The 27,895-nt window shown below is 32.1% G+C and overlaps 1 protein-coding gene across 15 annotated transcripts in view; it reads right to left on the bottom strand.

Annotated features, from left to right (window-relative positions):
• The window catches only part of TSC22D1 (TSC22 domain family member 1), a 172,598-nt gene that overhangs the window by 135,119 nt on the left and 9,584 nt on the right, over nt 1–27,895 (bottom strand). For 3 of the 15 annotated variants that reach the window (XM_057494556.1, XM_057494554.1, XM_057494551.1), the window contains one exon: nt 1,544–6,105. The exons of 3 other annotated variants lie outside the window; for them this stretch is intronic. In XM_057494556.1, the coding sequence (XP_057350539.1) occupies nt 5,883–6,105 (223 nt within the window). In that variant the 3' untranslated portion in view covers nt 1,544–5,882. 9 more of the 15 variants (XR_005025697.2, XR_005025695.2, XM_057494557.1 and 6 more) reach the window with 7 other exon arrangements.

Below are 27,895 nucleotides of genomic sequence, written 5' to 3'. Positions count from 1 at the left end.
CTTTTACATAAACAGGCTACTTACCTAATTTTTAGAAACAAAAATATTTTGCCTATCACTGTGTAACATTTTTGCCCATGGGAATCTCAATGTGCATAAAATCAAGCACCTTACTGGATAAATATGTAAGTATAAACACTCACAAAAATGTGGCATGAGTATTCCAAGGCCAAACACACCTAAACTGTGTTGGCTCAGTGTCACACATTAAAAAAAACTATGATAAACTAAAGCATGTCCAGAGAATACCTATAAAACATTCAAGGATTTCAAAACCATGCTACATGAGTAAAAACAAAAAAATGGAGGTGCTTATCTATAGGAAAAATCCTGGGCTTATAAATGATGGGGTATTAACAGCCATCAAATACCTGAAGGTTGTCAAATTTGAAGACCATCTGACTTGATATATGTTGTCCAGAACTAGGCAGTAAAATACAGGTAAGTACAAATCTCTGAGCTTGCAGTCAAGAGACTTGAGACCTACAGACATGTTACCAACTATGTGGTATTAGAAACGTGTGTGATATTCCTGGATATCAATTATCATGTATGTAAAATGGCAGTGCTAAACTAAATCATTTCTAAGGTATTTTCGAATTAAAAAATGACAAGGAAGCAAATTCTCGATCAACTTCTTACCATTAAAGCATACTGAACATATGGAGTAACCTATCTCATTAATCAATGAGTTCTACCACTAGTTCACATCATTATCATTTGCTCTACATAAAGGCAAAAACAGAATAGACAGCAAACTGATTTAAGTAAAAGCCAAATATCCACAAGCTGTTGTTCTTAGAAAAAGAAGTAAAAAATAGGATGAAGATTATTGTGTCTTCTAGTTTGCCATGTATTGAGTAAAGTACACTAGTAATTTAATTCCAGGAAAAAATCCAAAATCACTTTTCTAGTTCATCTGTACTGAATATTAATTTTTGTTTCTAGATATACTAAATACTATGCTAACACTTGAATCTTTGAACTTAATATTCCTTAATAGAATAACAGTATAATGTTTTTCTCTGAATATCTTAGCCAACAATATTATTTCTTAATCCTTAGTATAACAGATGCCCTTGAGTTATAATGTAAGTAATGTTTATAAAATTCAAGTTAATTCTCAAACCAAAGAAAAAATTACTCAGTACAGCTACTGCTTTCTAAGTTCTAGTATCATTTAATAAAAATAGGCATATACAGCAAAAATGAAGCCAAGCAATAATCTCATGGAATATGTACTCAACTTTCCATGCAAAGTTTATTTTAATACTGCAAAATTAATACTAAATTAAATATGAATCACAAATACTAAGAGAACAAGGGTAGGATATGCCTTGGAATATAGGAGGCCAAGTGCACAAAGGGTACAATGTCTGGATATATGTTTCTAAGTGTATTCCAAAAAGTCATACAAAAATTAATTTGTGGTTTATCCATTTCTCTTCTCTAGAAGAGACTTTTGAAGAAAAATAGTTTCCTAATTCTGTATGTCTGAAAATCGAAAGGTATCTGTTGTAGTTTACGTATCAACAGACATTTCATTGAACACATTTGAACATTTTTCTACCTATGCCGTATCTTACCTCTTGAGTAGAGATCCCTTTGACTGTAATTCCTGCAACTCCGATGCATACTTCAAAGTTCCCTAACATTTTTACTGAAGTAATCTAATTATGTACACATTAATGGAAAAAAACTTAAGAGCACATATGTGCTTATTTTTGGAAACACAAATCTTTCACATTTGAGGACTAAGTTAATGTGAAATCTTTTTAATGAGAAAAATACCTGAATAAAAAGAACACAAGAAATTGCTTAGGACATCTAAGCACTGACATTTTGCTCAATTGTTTCAACACAGCAAGATAAAATAAGATCTGTGTAAATATTTACAATAAGCTAAAATGGTCAGTACTTTGCCAGTCACACTTATGTGACATTTACTTTTTTAAACAGAAGCTATTAAAAAAAAAACCTGTTTCCTTATTAAAGAACAAATAAAACAAAATTTTATACTGTAGTTAATTCAATGATGCCGGTGAAATAATAAGCCTTATGTTCTTATACCTCAAGGATATAAATGTAAGCCATGTTTAACATTCCGTATACTTTTATTTTGAAATTATTGACAGTGTAGAGAAGAGCCCATGTAATAAAAAATTAATTTGAAACTCATTTCACCATTATTTCTACAGTATGATTGAAGCTTCTGGAATAGGACTTTTATTTAATCCCCCACATCCCACCCTTTTATACACATAAAATTAAGACATAAAACTTTTTGTATTCAAGTAAAAAAATAGTCTTCCACTGAAATATATTGTGTCCGTAAGTCTTTTAACAGCTTTGTTTCTAAAAAAACTTTATCCACAGAATCTTTTCTCATCTTTTTCCAAAACTCACCAAACTAAGAAACCCAAGAATTTTAACTTCCTTTCCCATCACCCAAATACAGCAGCTATTCTAAATCATAATTACCTTTTATAATTATTTTTCTCAGAGTATAATTTCTTGGGGAGGCCAAATTATTTCATTTTAATCCACAAGTTGTCATTAATTGACCTTTTATTTCTTGCCTAGAACCCTGTCATAATGCTTAATTTTTGGAGTCTACTTATTAAGTTTTCTTCAAATCAAAAGGGAAATAAATCCTCTTGCTTTTAGTGAACTCTGCATAATAGAAAAGGTATGTTGTTACAGTAGTTCAATTCAATTAAATTTATGTAGCTATAAAGAATCATTAAAACCAAATCTTCTCCTTGTCCATGTTGTTTTGATAAGGTTAAAAGAGACTCTGAAGTCAAGATTTCTCCTAAAATTATTTATTCAAGGAGAACACTAAAATATAAAAACATTTTTCCTCTCCTGTTAACAGCTCCTATGAATTAGGTAGTCCTCCAATCACCCATTACTTTCAAATATCCTTTTTCTGGTTAGAGGAACTGTTTTTTGTATGCTGTTTTATAGGGGGTTATATTTTGATCAACCTCATTTTAAAAGATTTGACCACAATACTCCTGATATTTACAATATTAACTCATGACTTTTAATGGTTTGGGAAAAACTGACATACAAAAATGGCACCTACAAAAAAGGTCAAGTCTAGAAACAAAGGTAAACTGAAGTATAATCAGGAAAATGCAAAAATTGACTAAATAGATCACCTACTTCATACATTTGGCACTGGGTGACCCAATGAAGAATCATTTTAATAGTTCAAAATTTTTTTTCTAAAAAAGATTAACATATACAAAGATAGGATATATATTCATAAATTAATTAGAGGAAGACACATAAAATTAAAATACACTTAAAAATATTGTTGTAGTTTTCATTTTCTACTCCTGAAACAAAAATAAGCCATTTATCAGTAAGTGCATTTTTTTTCATGGAGAAAATATTTATTAGTTTCAAATGATCACATAATACAAATATTACATAATTAATCATTCTAGAAAAAAAGCTTATATTAATAGCCAGAAAATAAACACTGAAAAATATAGGATTGCATATTGTGACACAAAATATTAAAATCTGAAAGGAAAATGTATCAAATAAGAGCTTAAATAAACAAATCAGTTCACACAAATATACAAGAAGTTTCACTGTTAAATAGCTTTTAGTGGCATGAAGTGAATAGAAATGCACTTACATTTCTTTTGCACACTTTAAGGAACAGAGCTAAAATTTAATCAAAGCAGGAGATTAAGGGATTAAATCACTTTTTATCTTCAAAGCAGAAATAAAAGGCTAATAATCTCACAGGCCATAAACTGCTTTGTACCATGGTTCAGAGTTCAACTAACTTAATTTCCAAACAAATTTCACTTTCAGTTCCTCTGAGTTCTTTCTTAGTTATTTGGTAATTTATATGCATTTATAAAAACTATCTTACTAACATTTAACAAAAACAAATCAAGCATAAAAAGTTGTAATCATTTATGGGAATTCAAAGGTCTCTAGAGAAATTTTAGTTCACATTGATCTTTTAAAGTTACTTTTAAAGTTCCATACATACAAAATTTTATTTCTAATTAGAGGAAAAAATAGGTCTCAATAGATAGCCAAGAAAGTCTAAAGGCCAGGTTATAATTTAGCAACTGTGGTTTCTAAAACCTTTAAAGGTTTATTAAACATTTTATGTGCCTCCATATTAACTCTAGGATTTCTCTTCTTAAAATGTATACCAAATAAAACAAACTGGCAGCATCAGGTAACTTTAAAAACCTCTTTAATAGCTTTTGACTGACCAGTTTATTGATACCAAGAGAGAAACATTTTGATTAACTACTTCTATTAAATGGTAGTTTGGATAATTATTTTGTAACACTAATTCACATATAGTCTTATCCTAATACTAATTGTCTTTGCTCGATAAAATACCTGTTTTAGAATCATTCAAATTTTAGTATGCCTTCAATGCAGAACAATAACTCAACTTTAACAGGTATTTACTACTTTACAAGACCAACAAAATCTGCTTTGATCTCAAAAGATGTTTCTTCTATTTCTATACTAGAATTTGTTGATTTGACAAATAAGAATAAGGTTCAAGACCAAAAAAGATAAGCTCAAAGAGTGTATCCTATTATTAAAAATAATTCGGAATAAAAAAGTTTCATTAAGTTTTTTGGATCTCCTATATACTATGAAAAAAATTTGCCTGTTTCATTTAGGTGATTTTCAATCCCACAAATCTCTTTTAAGTGAAACATACAGAGAGCTGCTTTTTTAAAGAAGGGAGTCTCTCAAGCTTCTCTATTTCAGTCTTCTGAATAGAAAGGAATATTTCATGGCCATATAAAATTCCCATCTGAATAAATTATTTCATTATTTGAGCCTTTCCATTTCCAGACCAAGAGTATGCCAGAGTAAATCTGAAAGTTTGTAAATGACAAGATCAGGTGGCTCTCTCATCCTTGTGTCTTCTAGATACATTGCATGGCTCCATTCACCACTGCCTTCCAAACTGCAGGTGCTGCATGTGGGACAGATATCATCCATGAAGACTCTGTTAGAAGAGTTCCTTTTGCTGAAGAAGTATGATGTTTACCAGTTGAAAGAAATCTGGGCAATTAGAGAACAAATAAACCAGTCTCCCATTATCAAGATACCTGGAGTCATAGAAGGAATCCACCAAGGAAAAATGAAAACTTGCCAAAGGCACCAAGTTCACATTCTACCCATTATAGACGATGAGAACTTCCTGGAATCAAATCCTACCCTTGGCATCAAAGAAACTAAGAGAAAACCATCTTAATGCCATGGGGAAAATCTAGGACAAGGCTCTTTTGCCACAGGTAACAATTGCTAGGGATTAGAAAACTATTTGGGAATATATTTAACATAACTTTCAGGGATATTATATCCTGAAACTTATATTCATTCATATTTATCTTATTAAAAAATGAAGCCTAGATTTGACAGTAAAACCATAACAGTACTCTCATTCCATCTTCTAAACGATCTAATTAATATGAAGTCCTAAAGTCTGAGGTAGGAAAAAGACAAAAAATATCTTACTAACAGGGTAGGATAACACACACAAATGGACATCAGGCTGTGTAAATTAGAATTCAGATGTCCAACTTGCCCAAAGATGAAATACAGAAACTTCATTACTGAAATATAAAATAGTACTTAGGTGTCCACTGATACCATTTAAGGTAAGACTAAAATGGACAAATATTCCCTTTTTTAACCTGTGAACTACACAGGCATTCACCAAATCAAGTACCCGAAATCATCTACTGCTTTAATTATATGGAAGGAAAATTATTTTAGGTCTCTTTTTTGAATGGGCACTAGTTAGCATTCTTAGAGAAAACAAACAGCCCCACTTGGTTCTTACATGAACCTAAGGAGTTTACCAATAAAATTCAATGGGCAATGGAAGGACATTCCAATCTATAAATAAACCCAAGTAAATAATGGAAAGCACCCACTTGTTTATTATCCTTTCCCACTCTCTCCAGAAGCTGGATATTCTGCCTCCAAGGGTTCAGTGGAGAAAGTGGACCCCTGACGTCAAAAGCTCTCCGTGGTCTTGGCTGTATCTGTGGTTCTAGGATCACTCCTTGCACCTCTGGTAGGAGAGAAGCACTGAAATAGAGAGCTGAATATAGATTTAAGAAAAAATTCTTATTAAGAAATTACATTCTCTGGTCATTTGAGTTTCTAATGACGTATCCTCAGGATAAAAAGGAGCTACCTTTGGGCATACTTTCTTTACTGTCTTAATTTGAATTTTATAAGTCTGTCACCACAAATGATTAATTCCTCGGTAACTATTAAGAAGGGACCTATCTTGGTTTAAGCCCTAACACATTCTATGACAAACTCAACTTCAAGTGGAAGACTGAATCAAAACCTGATAAATTTTAACTGGAAACAAGAACACAGTTGTCTTAAAGGGACAGGGAAAGGCACTCAACCTCATCTCAGGTATATCAAGGGAGGAGTCCCATTAATTCTTCTGTCAAAGAGAAGAAGATGGATTGAAAGGTAGAAACAGAATAACCAGCATATTAACAGCAATACTACTAAACTTTGGAAATTTTCTACGAAGCTGAATTTGTTCTTCAGTTTTTAAGTCCTTAGTAATAGAAAGAATTAATCAGACTACAGTCCCACATTACAGCAATATAAATCTAAACCTGAGTTTTATCAAACTATGACTGCTGTCACTGAAAAAGACTTATTTATTCTTCAAGCACTCATAATTAAAAGTGGGAGGGTAGAATAGTGGACATAGGGAATACAGAAAATCTTTTAAAAATGTGTGATCATTTGTTTTGGGGTCAAGAAGGACCAGAAAATAATCACTAATGACTATAATGCAGAAATTAAAGCATCAAGATATACCCAAATAACAGATGATGATAAAGATACTGGAAAATAGTTATTTTATTACAGGAATAAGGTAAATAAGAGAAGGAAGTTCAAAGCACATAAGCATCTGATCAAGGAGAAGCTGAAAGGAGAATAAGATAGGCAGATATATATTTAAAGTTATAGGGACTGCAGGATAAATTTTAACAGTGGAGAACAGATCAATTATATTTTGTGGTACAGAGTGACACATTCCTATTATAGAACGGTGCTGCATATATCTACTGCAGAGAACATAGTCACACTATCCTATTTCAGGGATGTTATATTTGGAGATAAATTAAGGGGAAAAAATGCTATTAAGTAATCTCCTTCTCACACCAACTAGTTATTACAAGGGTTCCTTACCTGTTAGTGGAACGAGGAGTGTGCTCTCTTGTTTTCTATCAACCAACAAAGGTTATAGTCTCAGCACTAAGAAGGTAGCATCAACCAAAGTTAGTGTTTTAATGCCTTCACTTCCTGCTGGCTTTGCTGGCCAGTTTGGTAATATACCAATAGCTGAAAAGGAACGGTTATTCCATTACCTAACAACATTTAGATTAATTTTCTTTTATAGCCTGAAGATGAAAGAATGAGCTAATTAACCTTCTGCAATTGAATATATTCAATTGTGTACAAGTGAGAAATGAAAACAGTTTGGACTAAGAAAAGAAAACCTATGAATTTAACAATCAAATCTGTAATTTCTAAAAATTAAAGAATGAAATGAAAAAAGAAATCTAAAAGAAGTCAAGGGGGTGACACTGCCATCTAGCAAGAGGTTTCGAATAAGTAACTATGAAAGTACTCTATGAGCCTATGTGGCAGCTATTTTTTCATTTTATATTTCCAGTAGATTTTAAGGCCTAAAGTCCTTTAGTTTTGAAGAGACAATATATTTTTTTTGAGTAGTAACTTAAAACTGTTTTTGCATAGCCACCAGTTAATGTATAACCACATTGAGGAGGCATATGAGGGATGTTGAAAGGAAAGGAGTACAAATTAGAAAAAGATCTGAATACTGAATATCTTAAGAAATGTAATCTAACTAGGTATTTTCAAGAATCAAAAATCCCAAACTGATTAACAAAGTATTCCACAGATGGAGTTCTTAAGGGGCAGCTCCTTAACAAATGAGAAAGGCTTAAAGTTAATATGTCCGAGTTCTTCTTTATGTTTTCACTGTACCTACAGCAGTCCCCGTTTACCCCCCGTTTCACTTTTCATGGTTTCAGCTACCCACAGTCCGTGGCGATCTGGGAGCAGATGGTCCTCCATCTGACTTCCTCTCAGAAGGTCTGTAGCAGCCTAATGCTCCATCATAATGACTGAGTCATGCACCTCACTTTATCTCATCAAAGGCATTTTATCACCTCATATTATCACAAGAAGGGTGAGTAAAAGATATTTTGAGAGAGAGACCATATTCACATAAATTTTATTACAGTACAGTTGACCCTTAAACATCAGAGGGGTTACAGATAACAAGCAGCCCCACACCCCCACCCCACCACCATAGAAAATCCTTAACTACTAATAGCCTATTGTTGACTGGAAACCTTGCCAATAACATAAACTTGCCAATAACATAAAACATATTTTGCATACGTATTATGTATTGTATTCCTATAATAAAGTAAGCTAGAGAAAAGAAAATGTGTTTTCAAATTGTCACAGATCTCCAAGAAATGTTCCTATATATATGTCTTGAAAAAAATCCACGTTTAAGTGGACCCACACAGTTCAAACCCATGCTGTTCAGGGGTCAACTGAATATTGCTATAATTGTTCTATTTTATTTTAGTTGTTAATCTCTTACTGTGCCTAATTTATAAATTAAACCTTATTATAGTTATGTACATATAGAAAAAAACATAGCATATACAGGATCTAATACTATCCACAGTTTCAGGTTTCCACAGTGGGTTTTGAAACATCAGATAAGGGGGGACTACTGTAAACACTGCAAACAGGTATTACAAAAGTGCTTTTAAATCAAATAATCATCCTCTAATCTTTTCTAATCAGTTTCCTTGACAAATTATTCTTTTTCATGTCTAATTAATATTTCAATAAAAGCCATGAAAATTACCAGATTACCACATAAGTAAGTAAAACTTAACTAAATTTAAGATAGTTAAAATACATTCAAAAACTATAAAATGATATGATTTTTCCAAGTTCCCCAGTTTTCCTTCATTTATTTAATACTAACCAGTAGCAACAATATATCTGATTCAAAATGCATGCAAAATCTGTGTATTTCATTTTAGAATAGCAAATATACCTGGTGATTATTTAAGTCTACAGGCCTATTATATTATGAAAATGAACAACTCCCAAGAAACCATATCTTGCTCAGATTAATACTGAGCAAAGTTTACAGTTTCTCCTTCAGTAGGAGCTCCAAATCCTTGATTTATTTACCACACCCCACAAAATATAACTAAAACACAACTTAGACTTAAAAAAACAAACGTCTTCAGGTTAGGTAATAGGACATATTAAATACAAGAGTAGGCTGAAGAAGTAGGTCCACTTATAAACATCCCCCAAGTCAGATTACTTTCAGGATGCAACTTCTTTGCCTGAAGTATCAAAACTTGTGAATTCAATATTTTTACACTCAAAAACAAATAAACAAATAGATTTCCCTAAATAGAAGTTATTTTGAATCACTGAGGAAAGCTGGTATCTCTTTTGCTTCAGGAGTTAATATTATGAAAACTGTGGATTTGATAATGTATAATTTATATAGAAAAATTTAAAGGCACTTTCAAAATGAGATCATTAGTCAAACAAGAAAGAGCAGCTTTTTTGAGACTACTATTGATGGAGATTCATAAGAATGACACAGTAGGACCTTATTTAATTCTATTTTAATAGACAGCATTCTTCTATGTGATGTTTCAAGAGGGGAAAAAAAATAAGTACTCCTCTGCAGGACCTGCATTTTAACCACTACAGAGTAAATTACAAACGAAAGCTAAGCAAATCAGCAATGTGGAAATGCCACAAAGAAACTCAAAACAGGTGTTATAAGGTTTATTAATCTACCAGTACATTAATAAAATCATTTTCACATTTTTCCATAAAGTCTCAAAGATTTTTCCTGAAAAGTTATATTCAAATCAGAAGCAATAAATCAAAATATTTTATACATAAATGCCGCTCTCAGAGAAAATCTACCAGAAATGTATAAACTAGACTATTTGCAATATGTTCTTAATACTAAATTATTAAATGAGCATACACTGCTTCTTAGTTTTAAGCATTTCTAATACCAAAGGAGGAAAGCTACGCTTAGTCATTTTTAAGCAATGAAACATAAAATAACATGTTTCTTCAAAGACTGATTTCTTGTGATATAACTGATCTGACGTTGAACTTGCTAATTTGTAGATTTATAAGACTATTCATAAACAAGCTATTCTATGCTAAATTGGGAGCATGATATAATATCTTTTCCTTATTCATCTTTTATCATTCATTCTTACTGGTTCTCAGGCACTTCTATAAAGGAAAAGAATCTCTCAAAATCTCTCCAAGAGTCCAGAACAGTCCCAGATGGCATTAAGAAAATCAAAGTACAACCTTAACAAAAGCAGTGTTTGTATATCCAGCCCCTAGAAAAGTGTGTGGCATCACTGAGGTAAGTAAATTCAGCAAATGTTTTACAAATAAATTAAGTTCACTAATCAATAAACAAAAAAGTTAAAGGAGAATTTTGTCAATTGGCTAATATCTAAAGCAGACACTTAAAAGTTCAACTTTCTAATCCTAAAGGGACTAAAAACTAGCAAAGACCTACTTTCATAGCTCTTTTAGAGGTCAGCAGCTTCTAGGATTAATTTTTGTGTATGGTCTGTAGAACTTCAAAGGTATTATGCTGAGGTGATAGAAAATTTTAGCTAAATTATTAAACTGATTATGGATTCGCTAATGTACTTTTCCAGATTTAAAATCAGTAAGAAAACAAACCAGTTTGCCAAATATCCAATTTCAAATTTTCAATTTTAAAAAGTGAGAAATCTTGCCAAAAGCAAGTGAACAAACAAAACCCAGCTTCCTTGGAATTAGTTAGCCAATGTATTATATTGACTCTGGAGGAAAAGATTTCTAAACCACAAAAGAAATCCCTATTGTCAAATGGGATACACCTTAAAAACACCAAAATCAGAAAAAAGCCTGAAAACTTTAAGGAATTCATAGCATCATGAGGATACATGCTTAATCATGGAAAGCCATTTCCTAAAAAGGAAGAAAGTTGTAATGAATGAAACATCCTATTATTAGAGTTTTTAAGAACTCAACATCTAATGCCAAATTCCAAGATTTACCAGTATATTTTCTCTTTATCTTTTTGGAAAAGATAATATCCAAAAGTGTTATTGAGATTCATGTTACTCCACTAGGCTTAGACGTCAAATATTTGTTAAAACATAGACAAGAAATAGATAGCTAACCCAACTGTGTCTTCATGTTCCACTACGGTTTAAGATCAAGAACAAACAGATAAAAGAAGAAACAATGCACAATATATCTTTTAGAGTAGTTAACCCACTACAGAAAAGATAAAAGGCAATCATAAAAATATGTATCAACTACAAAAATGTCAATTCAAGGTCAAGTTGCCTTTAAATTTGCCTCTGCCTCTTTTGAATGAAAAAGGCTTCTATAAAAGATAAAAAAAAAAAAACCTTAAAATAACTTTAAGAAAAAAAATCTCTGAATTTCTAAATTAAAAAATTTTAATTAAAAATTAAAATTAAAAAACCTTGAATTTAAGAAAAATCTCTAGAGATTTCTAAAAATAATAGCTAAATCTGGCAAATTATTTTCATAATTAACCTAACCCATTAACTTTCACCCCTTCAGCATCTTTTTCACCCGCTTATTCTGCTAGTATGAAATATCTGGCTAACATGTAAGTACGTATAAGGTAGTGGGGGGAAAAATGGATTATTTTTCTACCACATATTTTATTCCAGGATCTTGTGCTGTACTATACTACATTCAGAAGATGATGAATATAAATGACTATAGAAAGAAAAACACTCATGTTTTATGAATTAGACTGCCTTTACACTAATTCTTTTGTGAATCTTACCCATCTATGACAAGAAATAGATCAGTCAACAACAAAAAGATGATGAATGAAATTCAAATGGTTCTTGTCAAGCAACAATCATCAATGGATGCTAAAATTAATGGGTGAAAGTATGATGAGAAACAGGCTATGTACATAATTTCAAAATACCTCCCCACAAGGCATTTGTTATTTACAAAGGGAAAAGAGTAATTCAACAGTGTAGAAACCCCACAGATACCTCCTTAACCAAATGACTATGATAACATCACTAGTAATGGAATAAATCATTATCATGTACCTTCTGATACAATACACTGATAAGGACATAACATTTTAGTGGTATCATTACCAAAAATACAGTCTCAATCTGATCACGAGAAAACACCAGACACACAATTTGAGAGACATTCTAACTAGTTTGTACTCTTGTTCAAAAGTGTCAATGTCATGAAAGATAAAGAATTAAGAACCAGTCAGACTGAAGGAGACTAAGGAGACATTACAATTAAGTTCAATATGATATCTTAGAATGGGTCCTGAACCAGAAAAAGGTAGATTTAGTGAACAACGTTAAAATTCAAATAAAGTTTACAGACTGATTAGTATTAATTCCTGATTCCCGAGTTTATTCTAGTTATGCAGAATATGGGAAAGGGTGAAGGTATGTCAGAACCCTATGTACTTTTCTTGCAACATTTTGCTAAGTCTAAAATTATTTTAAAATAAAGTTAAAAATAAAAAATAAAAGTTTCTGAATAAGGTACCATATCTGACACACCCATGGAATGTCCACTGGGAAATATAAATCTACTTTTTTTAATTGATATGAAAAGTTTACTACAAACTTTCTTTAAAAACTAATCTTAATGGAATGACAGTATTATGTCATGCTTTGTACTAATATCAGAAAAGTATCAGATAGTGATAGTCTTATTCACATTTTGTAATTTCTTTGGTAAATAGCTCTCTATGCAGAGAACTCTGATTCAGAAGAAAGTATGTGAGAGATCAAAAGAGAAAATCTCACCTACTAAAAGAAAAACTGAAGTATGTTTATATTAAACAACTAGTATAGAAGTTAACTTTAGACTACAAAAGCATAGGACAGAATAAGTAGATGAAGAACAGTCTTAAAATTTAAATTAAAATGTATGCATTTTTATTCCTGCATTATAAAAATGGAAGGAATAAAAACTTCTGTTCATTTTTTTCTTTAAAAATTCCCGTAGGAAAGAGTGTCATAAATATCCCTACTTTTATTTTTACTAAAAGTCAATGGATAACACTCCCAAATAATTTAACCTCACTTATAAAATTAATTACAAAGTAAATTATTCATAACCTTTTATTTTTTAACATTTATTGAGAGCTTAGTATATGGCAAGTAATGTATTATGCATTTTATATATACTGCCTCATTCAATCCTCTCAATGACTATATGATATATACAATATGTTAATCATCACAATTTTACCAGTAAGCAAACAAAGGTACAAAAAAGCAGTGAAACAACTCACCTAAGATGATACACCTACTAACTTGTAGGGAGGAAATTCAAAACCAGTTTGTCTCCTGGATCCTGAATCTTAACTAATTTTATACTTTTTCAAATCTTATTATTATGATTAGCAATTAAGCATTTTCTTTTTAAATGCTTAGTATATGATAAAATGCTAAGATAAACACATTTTAAGTAGTACTCTGAAATTCTTTCCTTCAATTTCAGTTAAACAATGATTAGTTGACAGTCATTTACTTTGCCATTTGTAGCAACCTATGAAAGTTTAAGATAATAAAACTTAGAAATAAAGTATAGCAAAACTCAGTATCACCAACATAAATAAAATAGTCTAGGAACTGATGTTCCTACTGAACCTGAAAAGCCTGTATCTACAAGTACGTTGAAATGGTAAGCAGAAATACCTCTCACCTTTTAAGTATCTACAAAAAAAGCAAGATGCAGAAAAGTTTTCTAATTAGAATTTCTACTTTACATGCTACGTGTTTATTGACTTGCCTAACAAATATATAGGACAGTCTTTCAAATGTATGAGAAATTCAGAGTTTAATGAGTTTAATTACCTTAATGTAATTTAAACATTTTATCTACAACTTAAGTCATTTCTGTTATGAGCATGACTAAAATAATAATCTGGCAATAACAAACTAGATTCTATTCTCTACTGATTCAGAGCTCAATTCTGTTACTACTAAAGAGCAGTCTTTAGTTTGTTACAGAGTATATAATATCTTGTATGGATGTTATACTTGCCTTAAATTTTAATATTTTTAAAAAATTATTTACCCATAGCTTACAATGTATCTACTTCCATTTTTCTGCATAATGACAAGATCAAGGGAAGGTCATTCTCTTCCTCACCTCAAATTGAGTCCAGTAAAAATCAATATAAGTTTATCAATGTGAATATGATATTAGAAACATTCAACACTTTGGTAAGATCAGGATGCTTTCCAATATCAATAAAGTTGGGTAAGTTTAAAAAAGATAGGACAGATACCTAATCACAAATAACACCTTTAGTCTATTCTCTTCTACTATATATAACCTGTCTGCCCATTGATCCTGCAATGACAGAAAAGAAAATCGTAATATCAATAGTATCCACAAGTCTCAGAGAGAAAGCATCCTTAACTTTAGGCCCATGTCAGTAAACCATCAGAAATTAAGAAAGCCCATGTTTGTCAACTACTCCTCAGGTAGTTCATTTCAACATAGTAATGAGACTAAAAACCAGAAAAATGAAAAATGTCCAATCTAATATGCTATCCTAAGCTAAATCCTGGGGAAAAAAACCCTCTAATCCTGGTATTTTACTAACCCTTCACTGCTTTCATAGTGATTATACTTTCCAGACACTTTGGAAAAGATTTGTATAGTCACAATCCATGTCTTGAAGGAAAATATTGCCAAAAGGAAATGAAAAGGTATGAAGGGAAAAGAACATCACCACCATCAAGTTAACAATTTAAGAAATAGGATTTGATAATTAGAAACGTGTTGAACTTAATTAGCATTGTATGGCCTTCCAACAAAACTCTGTGAAAACCACAGAAGACCTTGGATTACGCCTTTGAAAGTGCCAGTACTACTAGAACTCAAATTTGCAATTCAGCAAGTGAAAAAACTTCACATGTGGATATACCTTCATTAAGAAATGAAACACATATACATTCCTTCATGTTTTATAAACAACTCCTTTAAATTTTATTCATAAGTAATACCAGTTTATAGTATTTCTAATTAGAAAAAAAAATCTTTCAATTTCTTCCTTCAAAACTTCAATCAAATCTCTGAAACTGTCAAATGCAGCTAGTACTTTGAAAATTCCGACTTTCTGCAATTTTATGGCAGTCTATCTGCAAAGACATTCCCCCAAAAGCCAAAAATTCTTTCCTTAATTTACCAACAGATCTACAGAAACATCTCCAATAACCATTCTTTTCACCCCTTTGATAAATCTTTTAGTCTCAAACAGACTTTAATTTTTCTCCTCAGAATTTGACATCCCTTTTTGTACTTCTTTCTTATTCCATTTCTCCAATATGCATAACATAGGATATGGACAAATGGGAGGTGGGGATGTTCAACTGGCTTCTGTACTTTGTTAGCAACATCAAGATTTAACTCTAAAACATAAGAAACACAAAGTAAAGTTAGTAAAATATTCTATATTAATGGTAATCAAAGTATAGGACAAACTCTGATTAGCTTCTCTATCTTTGAAAGTTTACAGAGTTAACTTGTTCTTTCTATTCTATTTACAGATTCCTCCAGGAAGAACTCCTATGAAGTCTATGCCTAAGGTCTGCAAACCATTTACAGTGACAGGGCCAATTAAATAAGGTTGCAAATATGTCACTACTATACTTCTCAAAATAAGTTCTTCAATTTCTGCCAGATGGTCCACTTGGCATATATTCTCACATGACAACAATTATACTTTTATTTCTAATGTAAATCAAATACTTATGGTGTATAGCAGAAAAGGAACTGTTAGGGTTGAATAATAAATGTAGAGATGGGCTCCAGTTGAAGCCCGCCATCACCACTTAACCACATGACCCATAACATTTCTCACATATAAAATTAAGCAAGTTAACACTTCCCAAAGTGTGTTCCAAAGACCAGATTCTACAGGACATTAATAGGTGTTACCCAAGCAAAAGAGTTGGGAGTCTACAAATGAAAATCCTCTCCTGCAGAACTTCTCAGTCCTTAATAAACTAAAATGCAGTATCAACCTCCAAGATGTTTTTAACAAAGTGAAAATTTTTTTCATTTTAAGAACTAGCATTCCAAAAACACTCATTTTGAAGCTTCTGTACTAGATTTCAAAATCCGGTTCAATAAATCTTTGAAACTTAAAAACCAGATACTGACTCATTATTAAAAACAAACTGATTAATTCCATTCATTTTAAGAGAAAGTCTTCAGTCCCATATGGGACTGAGTATGGAACAGATGGTCTGCAAGGCATTGTGCCTATCTAAAACAATCTTGACAATGAAAGTGTTTAAGAATCACTTCATTAGGGTAATGGTTCTATTCTGGAATATTAATAAACTGCTACAAGACACTACATTCCTTCTAAGTAACCCTTGCCCCCATTAAGAAAGAGAGGAAGGTGTGCTTTCTAACCATTTTGTTTCTGTAAATTTTAAAATTTGGAAGCACTTCTCAAAGAGTTAGATATAGTATGGTCCTAGCTGCCTGGGATTCAGGGAAAGAATTAGTCCCCCATGCCTCCATTATATGTAAAAAATTCACTTTTCTCTCACACATCTAAAATAGTAGTGATACTAGATACATATCATTCTTAGGGGAATTGAGAAAGCAGTAACTCTTTCTCTGCACCAATTAATTCTCTTATGAAACCACAGGTGAAAGAGGCTACACCAAAAATTTCACAAATGTACAGACAGAATCATTGGTACACAGAAAATCTCTGAATATGTAGGCAAGCTTTTATTTTTAATTTACAGTGTTTAATAGAGCAATTATTCTTATTTGGCATAGTAGTAAGAGCAGCAACTGTTTACAAAACAGTACTAAGAACTGAACTGGAGTATTACATACTTTATCTCCTTTATTCATTCCCACAACAGTGCAAAGGTAGCTATTACCCCACTTAACAGGCAAGGAAATTGGGCTTACATGTACATTTACAAAGGTCATACAATGAAGAGGTAACATAAACAAGATTGGATACCAGATCTGATGAAGGGTAATGCTCGTTAAACTCTACATCATCATGCTCTATGCTCATTAATCTACAACCTTGATTAATCAATTTATATGAATAAAAAATCTGTCATGCATATCATATGCAGAATATAAGCATAATATAACAATTTGGATATGAAGATTTTAAGGTGTCTCTTCAACGTATTACACAAAACTCTTGAAGATCAATAGCAGGACTTTTCTTTCTATCCTTAGCACCTCTGCTCAGTGCTAACATATGTAACAAACATTTCTTTTAAGTAAATCAATCATAATTTCAGGAAAGAACATAAATACTGTAAAAAGCCTCTAGGCTAACAATTGCTTAAACTAGTTTATGTACTTCTTCTAAAAGACTTTATATAGCTAGATTTACAGATGTAGGTATCAGTTATCACCAGATCCTCCTCTTTCCCATCCATCCACTTTAGTGGTCTATTTCTATTTCTCTGTTTCTTCTCCCCTATTCACATATTGAGTCCCTAACTCAGAACAGTGGTATTAATGGCATTTAGGTCACATGTTCACAAGCTCTAATATAACACAACTTGATTTTTGTTAGGCCAAGGTATCCACTTGCTAAGTTTGTTTTTGCATATGAGTTGATTTCATAATAAGCTACTGGTAGATCTTCACGGGTTAAGAATCTTAGTAAAACTGGAAATATAACTAAACCTTTAAATAAAGAAAACACCCAAAATAGGTCCTTTAGCCTGCCCATTTCACAAAAGGCCCACTTTTGAAACATTCTCTCTTCCATGTACTGCCTACATGGATTGGGGAGAATGGCAAATTTACAATGTCAAAAGCCTATCAATAAGGAAAATGTCTAGAAATTTAATCAACTTATATAACATGAAAATTACTGGCTTTCAGCAGCTTTTGGATATTTCATGTTGGTGGTAAGTTAAATTATGGAACATGTGAGATTTATACTATATTACTATTAAGTGATAAATTAAGCTACTGTATCTTTTAAGATAGATCTTTACTATTAACTACATTTCAAAAAAAATTCCAACTACTTCTTTCTATAGTTTCAATGTTTATAAATGAATCAGGAAAAATACAATAAAAATGAAGGAAAACAACTGTACTGTAAAAACTGTGAATTAAAAGAACACCTAATGAAACTGTCTCAGATTTAAAAGTAAACTCCCTTTCTAGGATAATAATCAAAAAGATGAGCTAAATCCTGTTTTTCAACTTAATAGTGTTCATGTAAATAATCACTTTCTTGTTCCAATAAGCATGTGGTGCAAATAAAAGCTAGAGCCATTCAAAATTAAGACCTGAATCATAAACTGTGCTATGATGATTCAACTGATTAATATGAATTGTCTACTATTATATAGAATGTCTATTCTAGTGTAATTTGGTGACATTAAGCATCAAAAAAAAAAAAAAATACCCTAAGTATTCCAGCTTATAGTAAAAGCTCACTGAGACCAATAGAAGGCTACCAATCTGATTTATTGAAATGTTCATGTCATAAATCTATATTTATATTCATTTATTCCTAGATATTAGATTCCACTTAAGCAAGTTTTCCAAATTTAAAAATTTATTCTTTAGCAAATACTTAGAAAATTTAATCATTTTGGGTAAAAATTCTTTCAAAATGTATTGACAAAGTATTAACCAAATAAAGATTGAAAGGTTCATTAGGAACACTAGTCACTGTACAACTCTATAATGGGAAATCAGTAAAGTCTATAAGGCCTTCCTCTAGACTTGTAGGTTAAGGACTGCTTTTTATTGTTCTCAGCTGTCACCTCCTGCTGCTTAATCAGTGGGCCAAGGCAATCTCCAGAATGGCCAAGGGTACGAACTTTGAAATCAAATCACCTAACAGAATACTAGCTCCATCACTTAGTAGTTATGTGATCAATTTACTTAACTTGACAATATTTTACCTGTAGTAATTTATCGGCCAAAAATAGTGAGAGAAATTTTAGCATTATCTCTGCCATATAATCTTCAGATCCTATCTTACAAAAATTTACAAAAAAGAAAAGTTAAAGAGATACTTTTCAAAAGTTAAAGAGAATACTAATTCAAACACCATATACCTTCAATAAGCATTAAATACAATTGTTCCTAAAAGGATTGGGATAAAGTATCATGGTTTATTATTATGGAAAATTCAAGAATAGAGGCAAGAAATTAATAATCTATTTGGGCTTATCTCAGTCTTCTCATTCTGGATCTACACTTCCTCTCTGGAATCTCAAAATAGATAAAATGCCTAATAATAAAATATAACTGCTTATACAAGCATATAAAGCCTGCTTTCATTTCAGAGAATAACTGGTAAATAATGTATGTAGATCCCCAAAGAGGCAAATAACACAATGAAGATGAAGAAGAGCTAGGTATCAGCCAAATGCTTCATTCTAAGAATCTACAACAAGGAGCATCAACCAAAGACAAGACATGGCTCAATTTACTCACAATGATAAAGCCTTTTAAGAGAGGAAGAAAAGAAAAAGGCATTTGATGGTTTATCAGCACTTGGGCACTGGACAGCACGATAGCCACCAGGCATTTCCTCAAGTCATTCACGACCTTGTACCCAAAGGAATAAACAAAAATCAGCAAAAAATGTAACTTAAAAATAATTCTTCCAAAATAAACTTGCTAATATGTTTCACTAAATATCATCTTTAAAAGGTAATTTTTACAAAAGTATTTTCCTGAACAGAAAATCTTTGCCATTACTGAAAATACAAAAAAATATCTGAAAGGACCACAACCAAGAAAACAAAATTAATATTAAGCATAAACAAAAACTTCTTATGAAAGAAAGTGGAATGGGTTATCCATTCCTAAAAAAGGGATTAAAAAAACACCCAAGTAGAGAGAAATCAGTTTCCCTTGCCAGAATTATTTGATTTACTGTGTTGAGAAAGGTAATAAAAATATTTCAAGAAAAAATTGGAGGGGGATAATCTTTATTACAGCATAATATATAAATTAGTATCTACAAAATACCTTATGCAGAGTAACTGGTATGTCATTTTTCCATCAGTAATTTCACTAAAAATAAAAATCATTATTAATAATTACCTAAATCTTAGCATCTATTAGGCACTTTTAATTTTACTACTGAAAATATTCTCTGTAGTTTCTATCTGTAGAGATATAGCTTTTATGTATAACACATTATGTAATTTCTTACAGAATGAGCTTACTAGTCTGAAAGCTAGGAAAATGTGAAGCACTTGCCTTATCTTAAAATGGGGAAAAAAGCAACATAATAAAGTTATTTGTCCATGGTTAAGTGACACATAGGTACACCTAAAAATACTGTCCCTTTATACTTGTCCATAGCTCAATAATTAACACCATTTGGAATTTATTCTTTATGTCCATGTGCTTGCTTAAAATAATATACCAAACATAATCTAATTTTCAACCGGTGAACATTCAATACTATATCATGTTTCTTTGGGGTTTTCTTGAAATCTCTAACTGCTACCTTGCTGTGAGCTATAAACTGCTACTTTCCCCAACCTTACACACCTTGGAATCCCATTTCTTTGTCCTTCCCGTTCCTATTCTGCTTTAAGACATAAAGCTAGCAAATGTAAGACTTTTTTTAAATGTCTCAAAAAGGACAAAAAATGCTAGGCAAAAATAGCCACGGGGGTAAAAAAGCCCACATGGCTTTATTTTGTGATAGCAACTCCAAGTAGTTTTAGAGCCCTTTACACTCCACAGCTGTGTTCCAAAGGATTAGGTTACCAGTGCTCAACCTCTGGCTAAGTGGATGTTACCATGTGTGGACTGGGTCCCTCCTTAGCTTTTCTAATGAGGCCAAGGTTACTATGCAAACCATTATCTCAGACTGCAACTACAAAGAGACTGCGCCTCCATTTCCACCACTGACAGAAAAGCAATGACTGAGTTTCTCATACCCCTTTAAAGAAGGAAGCAATCAGACATCCCAAGTAAAATCAGCAGTCTCCTCAAACAGCACTGATCTGGCTGCTACACAGGCAAAAACAGAAAGGGGCCCTCCATTCCATGTCAATTAAGTCCAGACTTCTCAATCCTGCCTTTCAGGCTGTTCAAAGTTAGCCTTATCTTCTATATTCCTGTATGCAGAAGCTATCTCCTATGAACTTAGACTATGTCCTATGTACTTTTCTATAAATACTCCCTGTACCTTGAACCTTTTTAGTATAAGTTTTCTCTACTAAAATGACTTACTAAATCAAACTTTTCTCAAATGTCACCTCATCACAAAGGCGGGTGATCTTTACCTTCTGGTTCTCTATGATATCTCTTTGTGATATATCATATCATACCTTGTCATAATTTTCCCATTTTTTGGATTTCTATCCCAGGTCATTCCCTAAAATGTTTCAAGCAGCTTACAAAGGTAGGTATAAATATTACAAAATAAATCACACATAAATAGGAAAAAACTGAGGCAATAAAACCAAAAACAGTAGGAGAATATGGAACCTGTGACTGATTATCTTTTTTCTTTCATATATAAATATACATTTATTCTTGAATTTAATTGCAAGCTCTCCTTAAGGACAGAGATAGAATTGTGCATATCCTTATTAAATTACATCCTTTCAAATACCTAAGAGATTTTGAAATCCAAGAACAATTTCAAAATGTCCCTTTAAAAAATTATATTCTTTTATATATATATGTGTGTACGTATTCTCAAATTTTAAAAATAGCAGGCAAAGTGAAAAAAGGCACCATCACATAAAGGAGTGAGTTAGTTTTCTGGCACTTTAAATGTCAATAAAAAAATCAAATTGCATTTAGTGTCAATGGTAGCATTACTGCTTTTCACATTTTAAATATACCCATACCATTTCCCTTTTGGTCTATACCTAGCAGCGCTCAGAGAAAAGAAAAAAATAATTCCTCCCCTTGTCACTACCTGGGAGAGACTAGCAATGAAATCTGGTTAGTATGAAGATGGCAAAGGTCTCTATAATCACCAATGTAAAGAACCAATCCTAAAATATTAGTTTACATTCACTTGGATTTCTTTTCACAACTAAAAATATTTGGGATACATCTGCTTTGGGTTACAGACATGGATAAACCCTATGAAACATTAAATTGCCAAAAATACCACCTGAAGGTTATAATCACTTATCCATCAGATGTTTAAATCTTCACCTATAGAAAATAGCTTTTCTGGGAAATTTGTTTTATTTTCTTGTTCTAAATGAGAAGAAAAACATTTTGTTTTGAGGGAGGAAAAGCTAGGTAAGTGAATACAGTCTTGTTATATGTTGAAAAAGTTGCTAACCAAAGGGTTCCTGTACCACATCATTTTACAATGGAAATTACTATCCCCCTAATTTACTTCCTTCATTAACAAAAACAGAAAAACATAATTTCCTAACTGGTAGTTTCTGCTTCCAGGTATATAAACCCCCACTCCAAACCAAATTGCAGATTTCTTTTACACTAATCTTTCTTACCACATTTAGTCAGCAAGTGTTGAGGGCCAAATCACTTCCCAATTCAATCATTGGTCACTTCCTAACTCTTCCTTAGATAAACTTACTCTTCCTTACTGATGACAGAATATTTTTGTTTCCTCCCATTTTTAATATTCTCCTGCTTGGAACATTATCCTTCAACCCAAAACTTTCAAAAAGTCAGTTTAAATAACACTGCTTTCCTGATCTACTAAAGATCAATTCTATCCCATCTGTGAACTTAAAATGAAATTTACTATGTCATTTTGGAGACTAGGGTTCCAGTTACAGTCTAAGAAACATTCTGTAACACTATGTGAGAAAATTCACTTAGCCTCACTGAACTTATCACTCCATCTATAAGCCAAGGGTTGACAAAATCTCAAGCTTCCCGACTCTAAATTTCTGATTCTTTGGTTTTATGTCATTTTAAACTGTTACTTAGTTCTCATATCATCATATAATTTCCCCATGTGTACAATCCTTGAAGTGAAGAACCATGTTTGAGTACATCTTTGCCTATACAACAATTACCAGACACAATGATTTACACCTAGTACTACATAATAAATACAAATACCCATTTGATAGGTCAATGAGGGGAAACAGAATATAGCAGGTATTTAACATGTCTGAGAAGAACTGAACCTTACTCTTGTCTATCGAAACAACTATGCAATAACAGGATGGTGAAGTATCTGGCAATAATTCTATTCCTAGCCTAGATGGTTGTCAGGTTTTTCTGCCACATAACTGAATTCACTTATTCAACAAGTATTTCAGAACATACTATAAGCCAGGCACTACTGCATGCAGTGAGAATACAGAGGTAAACTAGATGGATAAGGTCCTTGCTCTCATGGAACTTATGGTCTTAAATACAAGAACAAGAGTAGCATCCCCACCCAAACTTCCAAGATCAAAACAAGAGTATTTGAGGATATGAGGTAAGAAATATCTGTAGTTCCCACTGCATCCCAATGTGTTTAAGTTGACTGAGGAAACAATACAACACTCTGGGGTTCTGATCATATGCTACAGAATAGAGCACAAAAGTTGTTAAGAGCACTAACTCTGAAACCCAACTGCCTGGATTTAAATCCCAGCTCCTACTTCCCAGCTAGGTGACCTTGAGTAAGTTACTTAATCATTATGTGCCTCAGTCTCCCTACTCACAAAATAGGGATAATAATGGTACTTACACCTCATATGGTTTTAAGAGTTAAGTAAGTTGATGTATGGAAAGTGCTTAGAACAGTCTTGCACATATGCACAGTAATTTTCAACTCCTCCTCCAACTATTACCACTACTTTTATTACTAAATTGTAGAGTCTATAAACAAGCTAAAAACAGTATGCAACCCACAGTAGGAACTCAATATTTAATTATTGACCGAATAAATGACTCGAGATTTGGTTTCTTCTTCTGTGAAAATTGAACAAAAGCATCTTATCAACTTAAAGACTGTTAAGCCTCAAGAGAATATAATCTATTTCAAAGTACTTTGTCAAAAGCAACCCAAAAAAATTATTCAAGATTAAGGTTTTATTGCTACCATCACTAGAAATATAGCCATAAGATAGCAAAAATTTAATGCTAAATATTACTTCAATTGTATGCTTATACCTTCAAAGCATTCCTTAGATAAACTTACTCTTCCTTACTGCTGACAGAATGTTTTTCTGTATGCTGTTTGTTACCATGTGAATATACACTAAGAATATGTAATAACTAAAAAATCAGATAACTAGAGAGCAGGGAAAGAATGAAGTCTCATCAACAATGAGCAATTTTATAATCAATCCATCTACGATTTACATTTAAAAAAAGAATACTCAGACATGTGCACAGGGTATCAGGAGTTCCTCAACCTGAGTGGTGAGCTGATATTACAAAAATAATCTAGGAGTGGAAAAATAAGATGCTGTTGTCATTTGTCTTATCCAAATGAAGCTCAGTGTAACCCTTTACTCCACGGCTCCACAGATGAGGAAGGGCAGAAACACCCATGATCTGAAGTTAACCCTGGCAGGGGCGGAGGGGGAACTAGGATGGTGGAACAGGTGAAGGGGGGAAAAATGGGTGAGAATGTTTGGTATCTTGATCTGGGTGATGGTTACAAAAGTGTATACACATGTCAAAATGTATTGAGGTGTAAATCAAGATTTGTGCATTTTATTGTATATGCTGCAATATAAAAAGAATAAAGTTAACCATTAATAAAATCAAGCCATAGTAAATCTTCTCCCCAGCCAAGAAAATATGGTTTTAAGCCAGGCAACCAGGTTTAACACTGATATGTCCACAACAAGGATAGGAAAACCTTTACAGACTCTCAGAACCAGCCTCTGATTATTATCGCACTTTTTAATTATTTTTATTATTTTTATTAGGTTTTATTACTATTAGATTCTACTTTTCCCTTGTTAATTACTCCAGCCTTAAAAGTAAAGGCCTTATCTCTTAATGTTTTTTTACTCCCATTTAATAGACACATATAATTAACCAAATTTGTTTCTTATCACTGCCAAACTTTTTTCATGGTTCCTCTTCTTTTATGTAATCCATAAATTACTGGTTTAATAACAAGTAACTACAGTGAGTAAACTACATAAGTAAAATAGATAAGGATTTTTAAATGAGAAATTAACATAATGCTTACTAAACTGCTTAATCAAAACTCTCAACACAAACAAGTCACACTTTACAAGTCAAATATATGTATTTTCAACATCTGAAACTGCACCAAAGAACTTCCAAGGTAATATTTAGATATCATCTAAGATATACACTAAATACCTGAGCCAGTCAAAAGTAAATGAAGAAGAATACTGATATTCTAATTTGAAATAAATGAGATGAGAGTGCTATTCAAGCTGGAGAACTTTTATTAGCAGAAACATAAATACAAAATAAGCATAAAATAAGTCAAAATGCTTATCAAAAGCAGCAACTAAGCATTGTTTTCTGGCTTACACAGTAAAAAGTAATTCTCAGTCACCTCCATTAAATGAGAAAATAGTGACATCACATGATCTTCTATAAAGAATATATTTACCTTTCTAATATATAATAGTGTTTTTAAAATGGTTAATTGTCCTTATATGCCAATATAAAAAATGTTTTCTTCATTTATTCACTAAGCAGATTTTTACTGAGTACCTCATGTTGAAAACTGAAATATACTTTGTATATACAGTGGTAAGTCAAACATCCTTGTTCATGAAGGTTAAAATCATCAACACAAAAAACATAAACACAAAAACCAAAAATTAATTACAAGTTGTAATAAGCATTATAAAATAACAAAGTGCTATTAAACAGTATAACAAAGAACCTAAGTTTAGATTGGTATGTCAGAGACATTCTCTTAAAAAGGGACACTTAAGCTTTAAGAAGGAATGGAGGGAAGATGACAAATGTTCAGGCTCAAGGAAGAGCAGGTGCCAAACCCTAGAGGAAAGGGTAAGAATGGATGGCAACTTGAAGAATTGAAAGAAGCCAGCTGGAATGCAGAAAATGAGGGAGAACGTGGCATAGTATGAAGCTAGAAGTAAGCAAAAGCAAAAATTACTTTAAAAGAAATGGGAGAGTTTTCAGGGGTTTTGGGCAAGTGAATGATCCAAATATGTTTCAATTTTAAGAATATCATTCTGACAATAAGAACATCAGAGAAAGGCAAGAATGTATGCAGGAGGCTAGTATGGAAGCTACCTAGTACTGTAATAGAGAGTTGAATATGTTACTTTAGAGTTGTGGCAATAGAAATGGTAGAAAGATTAATTCAAGATATATTTTGAAGGTAACAGGATATAGAGTGAGGAAAATGAAGATATCAAGAATGACTTTCAGGTTTCTGAAGTGAAGAACTAGAGTAAGAAATGGTTGTACTAAGATGATGATGATTAAAGGAAAAAGAAATTAGAGCAGTTAGGTAATGAAGAGTTAAGTTTATGATCTGTTGAGATTGAAAAGCCAATGAGAAGACAGATGACTTAAAGCTACAGGTCAGTGATATGCATTCAGGAATTCGCAGCATCAAGACTGTACTTAAAGCAACATATGATTACTTATGGAAATAGTATTAAATGGGAAGAGGACTCAGAAATCCAAACCACAACACTGAGAGTCTGATTGAGGAAGTGATCTGAAAGAGGCTGAAGAGAAGTGGCCAGAAAGGTGGGAAGAAAATAAGAAGGATATTAGTGAGACAAAAAGACAATGAGTGTTTCAAGAAGGGAAAACAGGTCACCTTTGCCTAATAGCACTGTAAAGTCAAGTAAGATTTCCAGGTCAAACTGACTGGTAAGGAAGAAATGGTGGCAAAGAGGACATTTGAATATATGTGAGACTAGGAAAAAAAAAAATCAACCTAGAACCTAAAATTCATTATAAATAGTGCTTAAAAATAATGTAAACATGCTTTAAAAAACTTTTAATTTCTTTTAGTGAGAGTATTATTACCATGATATATTCAACCCGAGCAACACAATGGCATGGCAAAAACCAACCACCAGCATTCTAATATTGCAGCAGTTTCAATACTGCAGCACCAGAACAAGTCATACTTTATAGTTTCATATTTTTAAACTTCCTAAACAAGAAATAAAATATACTTTTTTTTGCAATTCTGAATCTAATTTTACAAAGACTGAATTATTAGGAAATTTAAAAAATCATTTTCCCGTAAAGATCACATTCATACAACTTTCAAAAGAAAAAACATGTTAAAATTAATGCATTTGATACTTGAATGTCTACTCATTCCAGTAATACCAACTGTGACAACTTTAACCATTTTTTTTCTCACTAAGGGGTTACAGGTAAATGTTGATATGTTCTATGATAATTCCATTATCTGTATTAACATACAAATCAGTGAAGCCTATCTTTTTCTAGGTTTTCAGCCACAGTAATATTATTTATAGGCATCAGCCTTACCTCTTACTGGCTTTGTAAGTAGTAAAGGAAATTTTGAATGGGTAAAATGGCTTTTAACCTTAGCTCTGCTTTACTGCTATGTATGTAGAAAAAAAACTTAATTTACAATTACTGAGTTGGTTAAATGTCATAATAAATATTAAGTGACTCTAATCCCAACATTTTTAATCACTTCTGTGAACTGAAATACTTAGTTATGTACTATTCTTATTTCTGCTGGATATAAACCAAGCAAGTCTACTCTTCAAATTTATGTACTCATAGATCAAATCTT

The sequence above is a fragment of the Manis pentadactyla genome, chromosome 17, assembly GCF_030020395.1.
Source record: "Manis pentadactyla isolate mManPen7 chromosome 17, mManPen7.hap1, whole genome shotgun sequence".
Taxonomy (NCBI): Eukaryota; Metazoa; Chordata; class Mammalia; order Pholidota; family Manidae; genus Manis; species Manis pentadactyla.
Note: the sequence above shows the minus strand (reverse complement) of the source record. Positions and strands in the feature narration are given on the sequence as shown.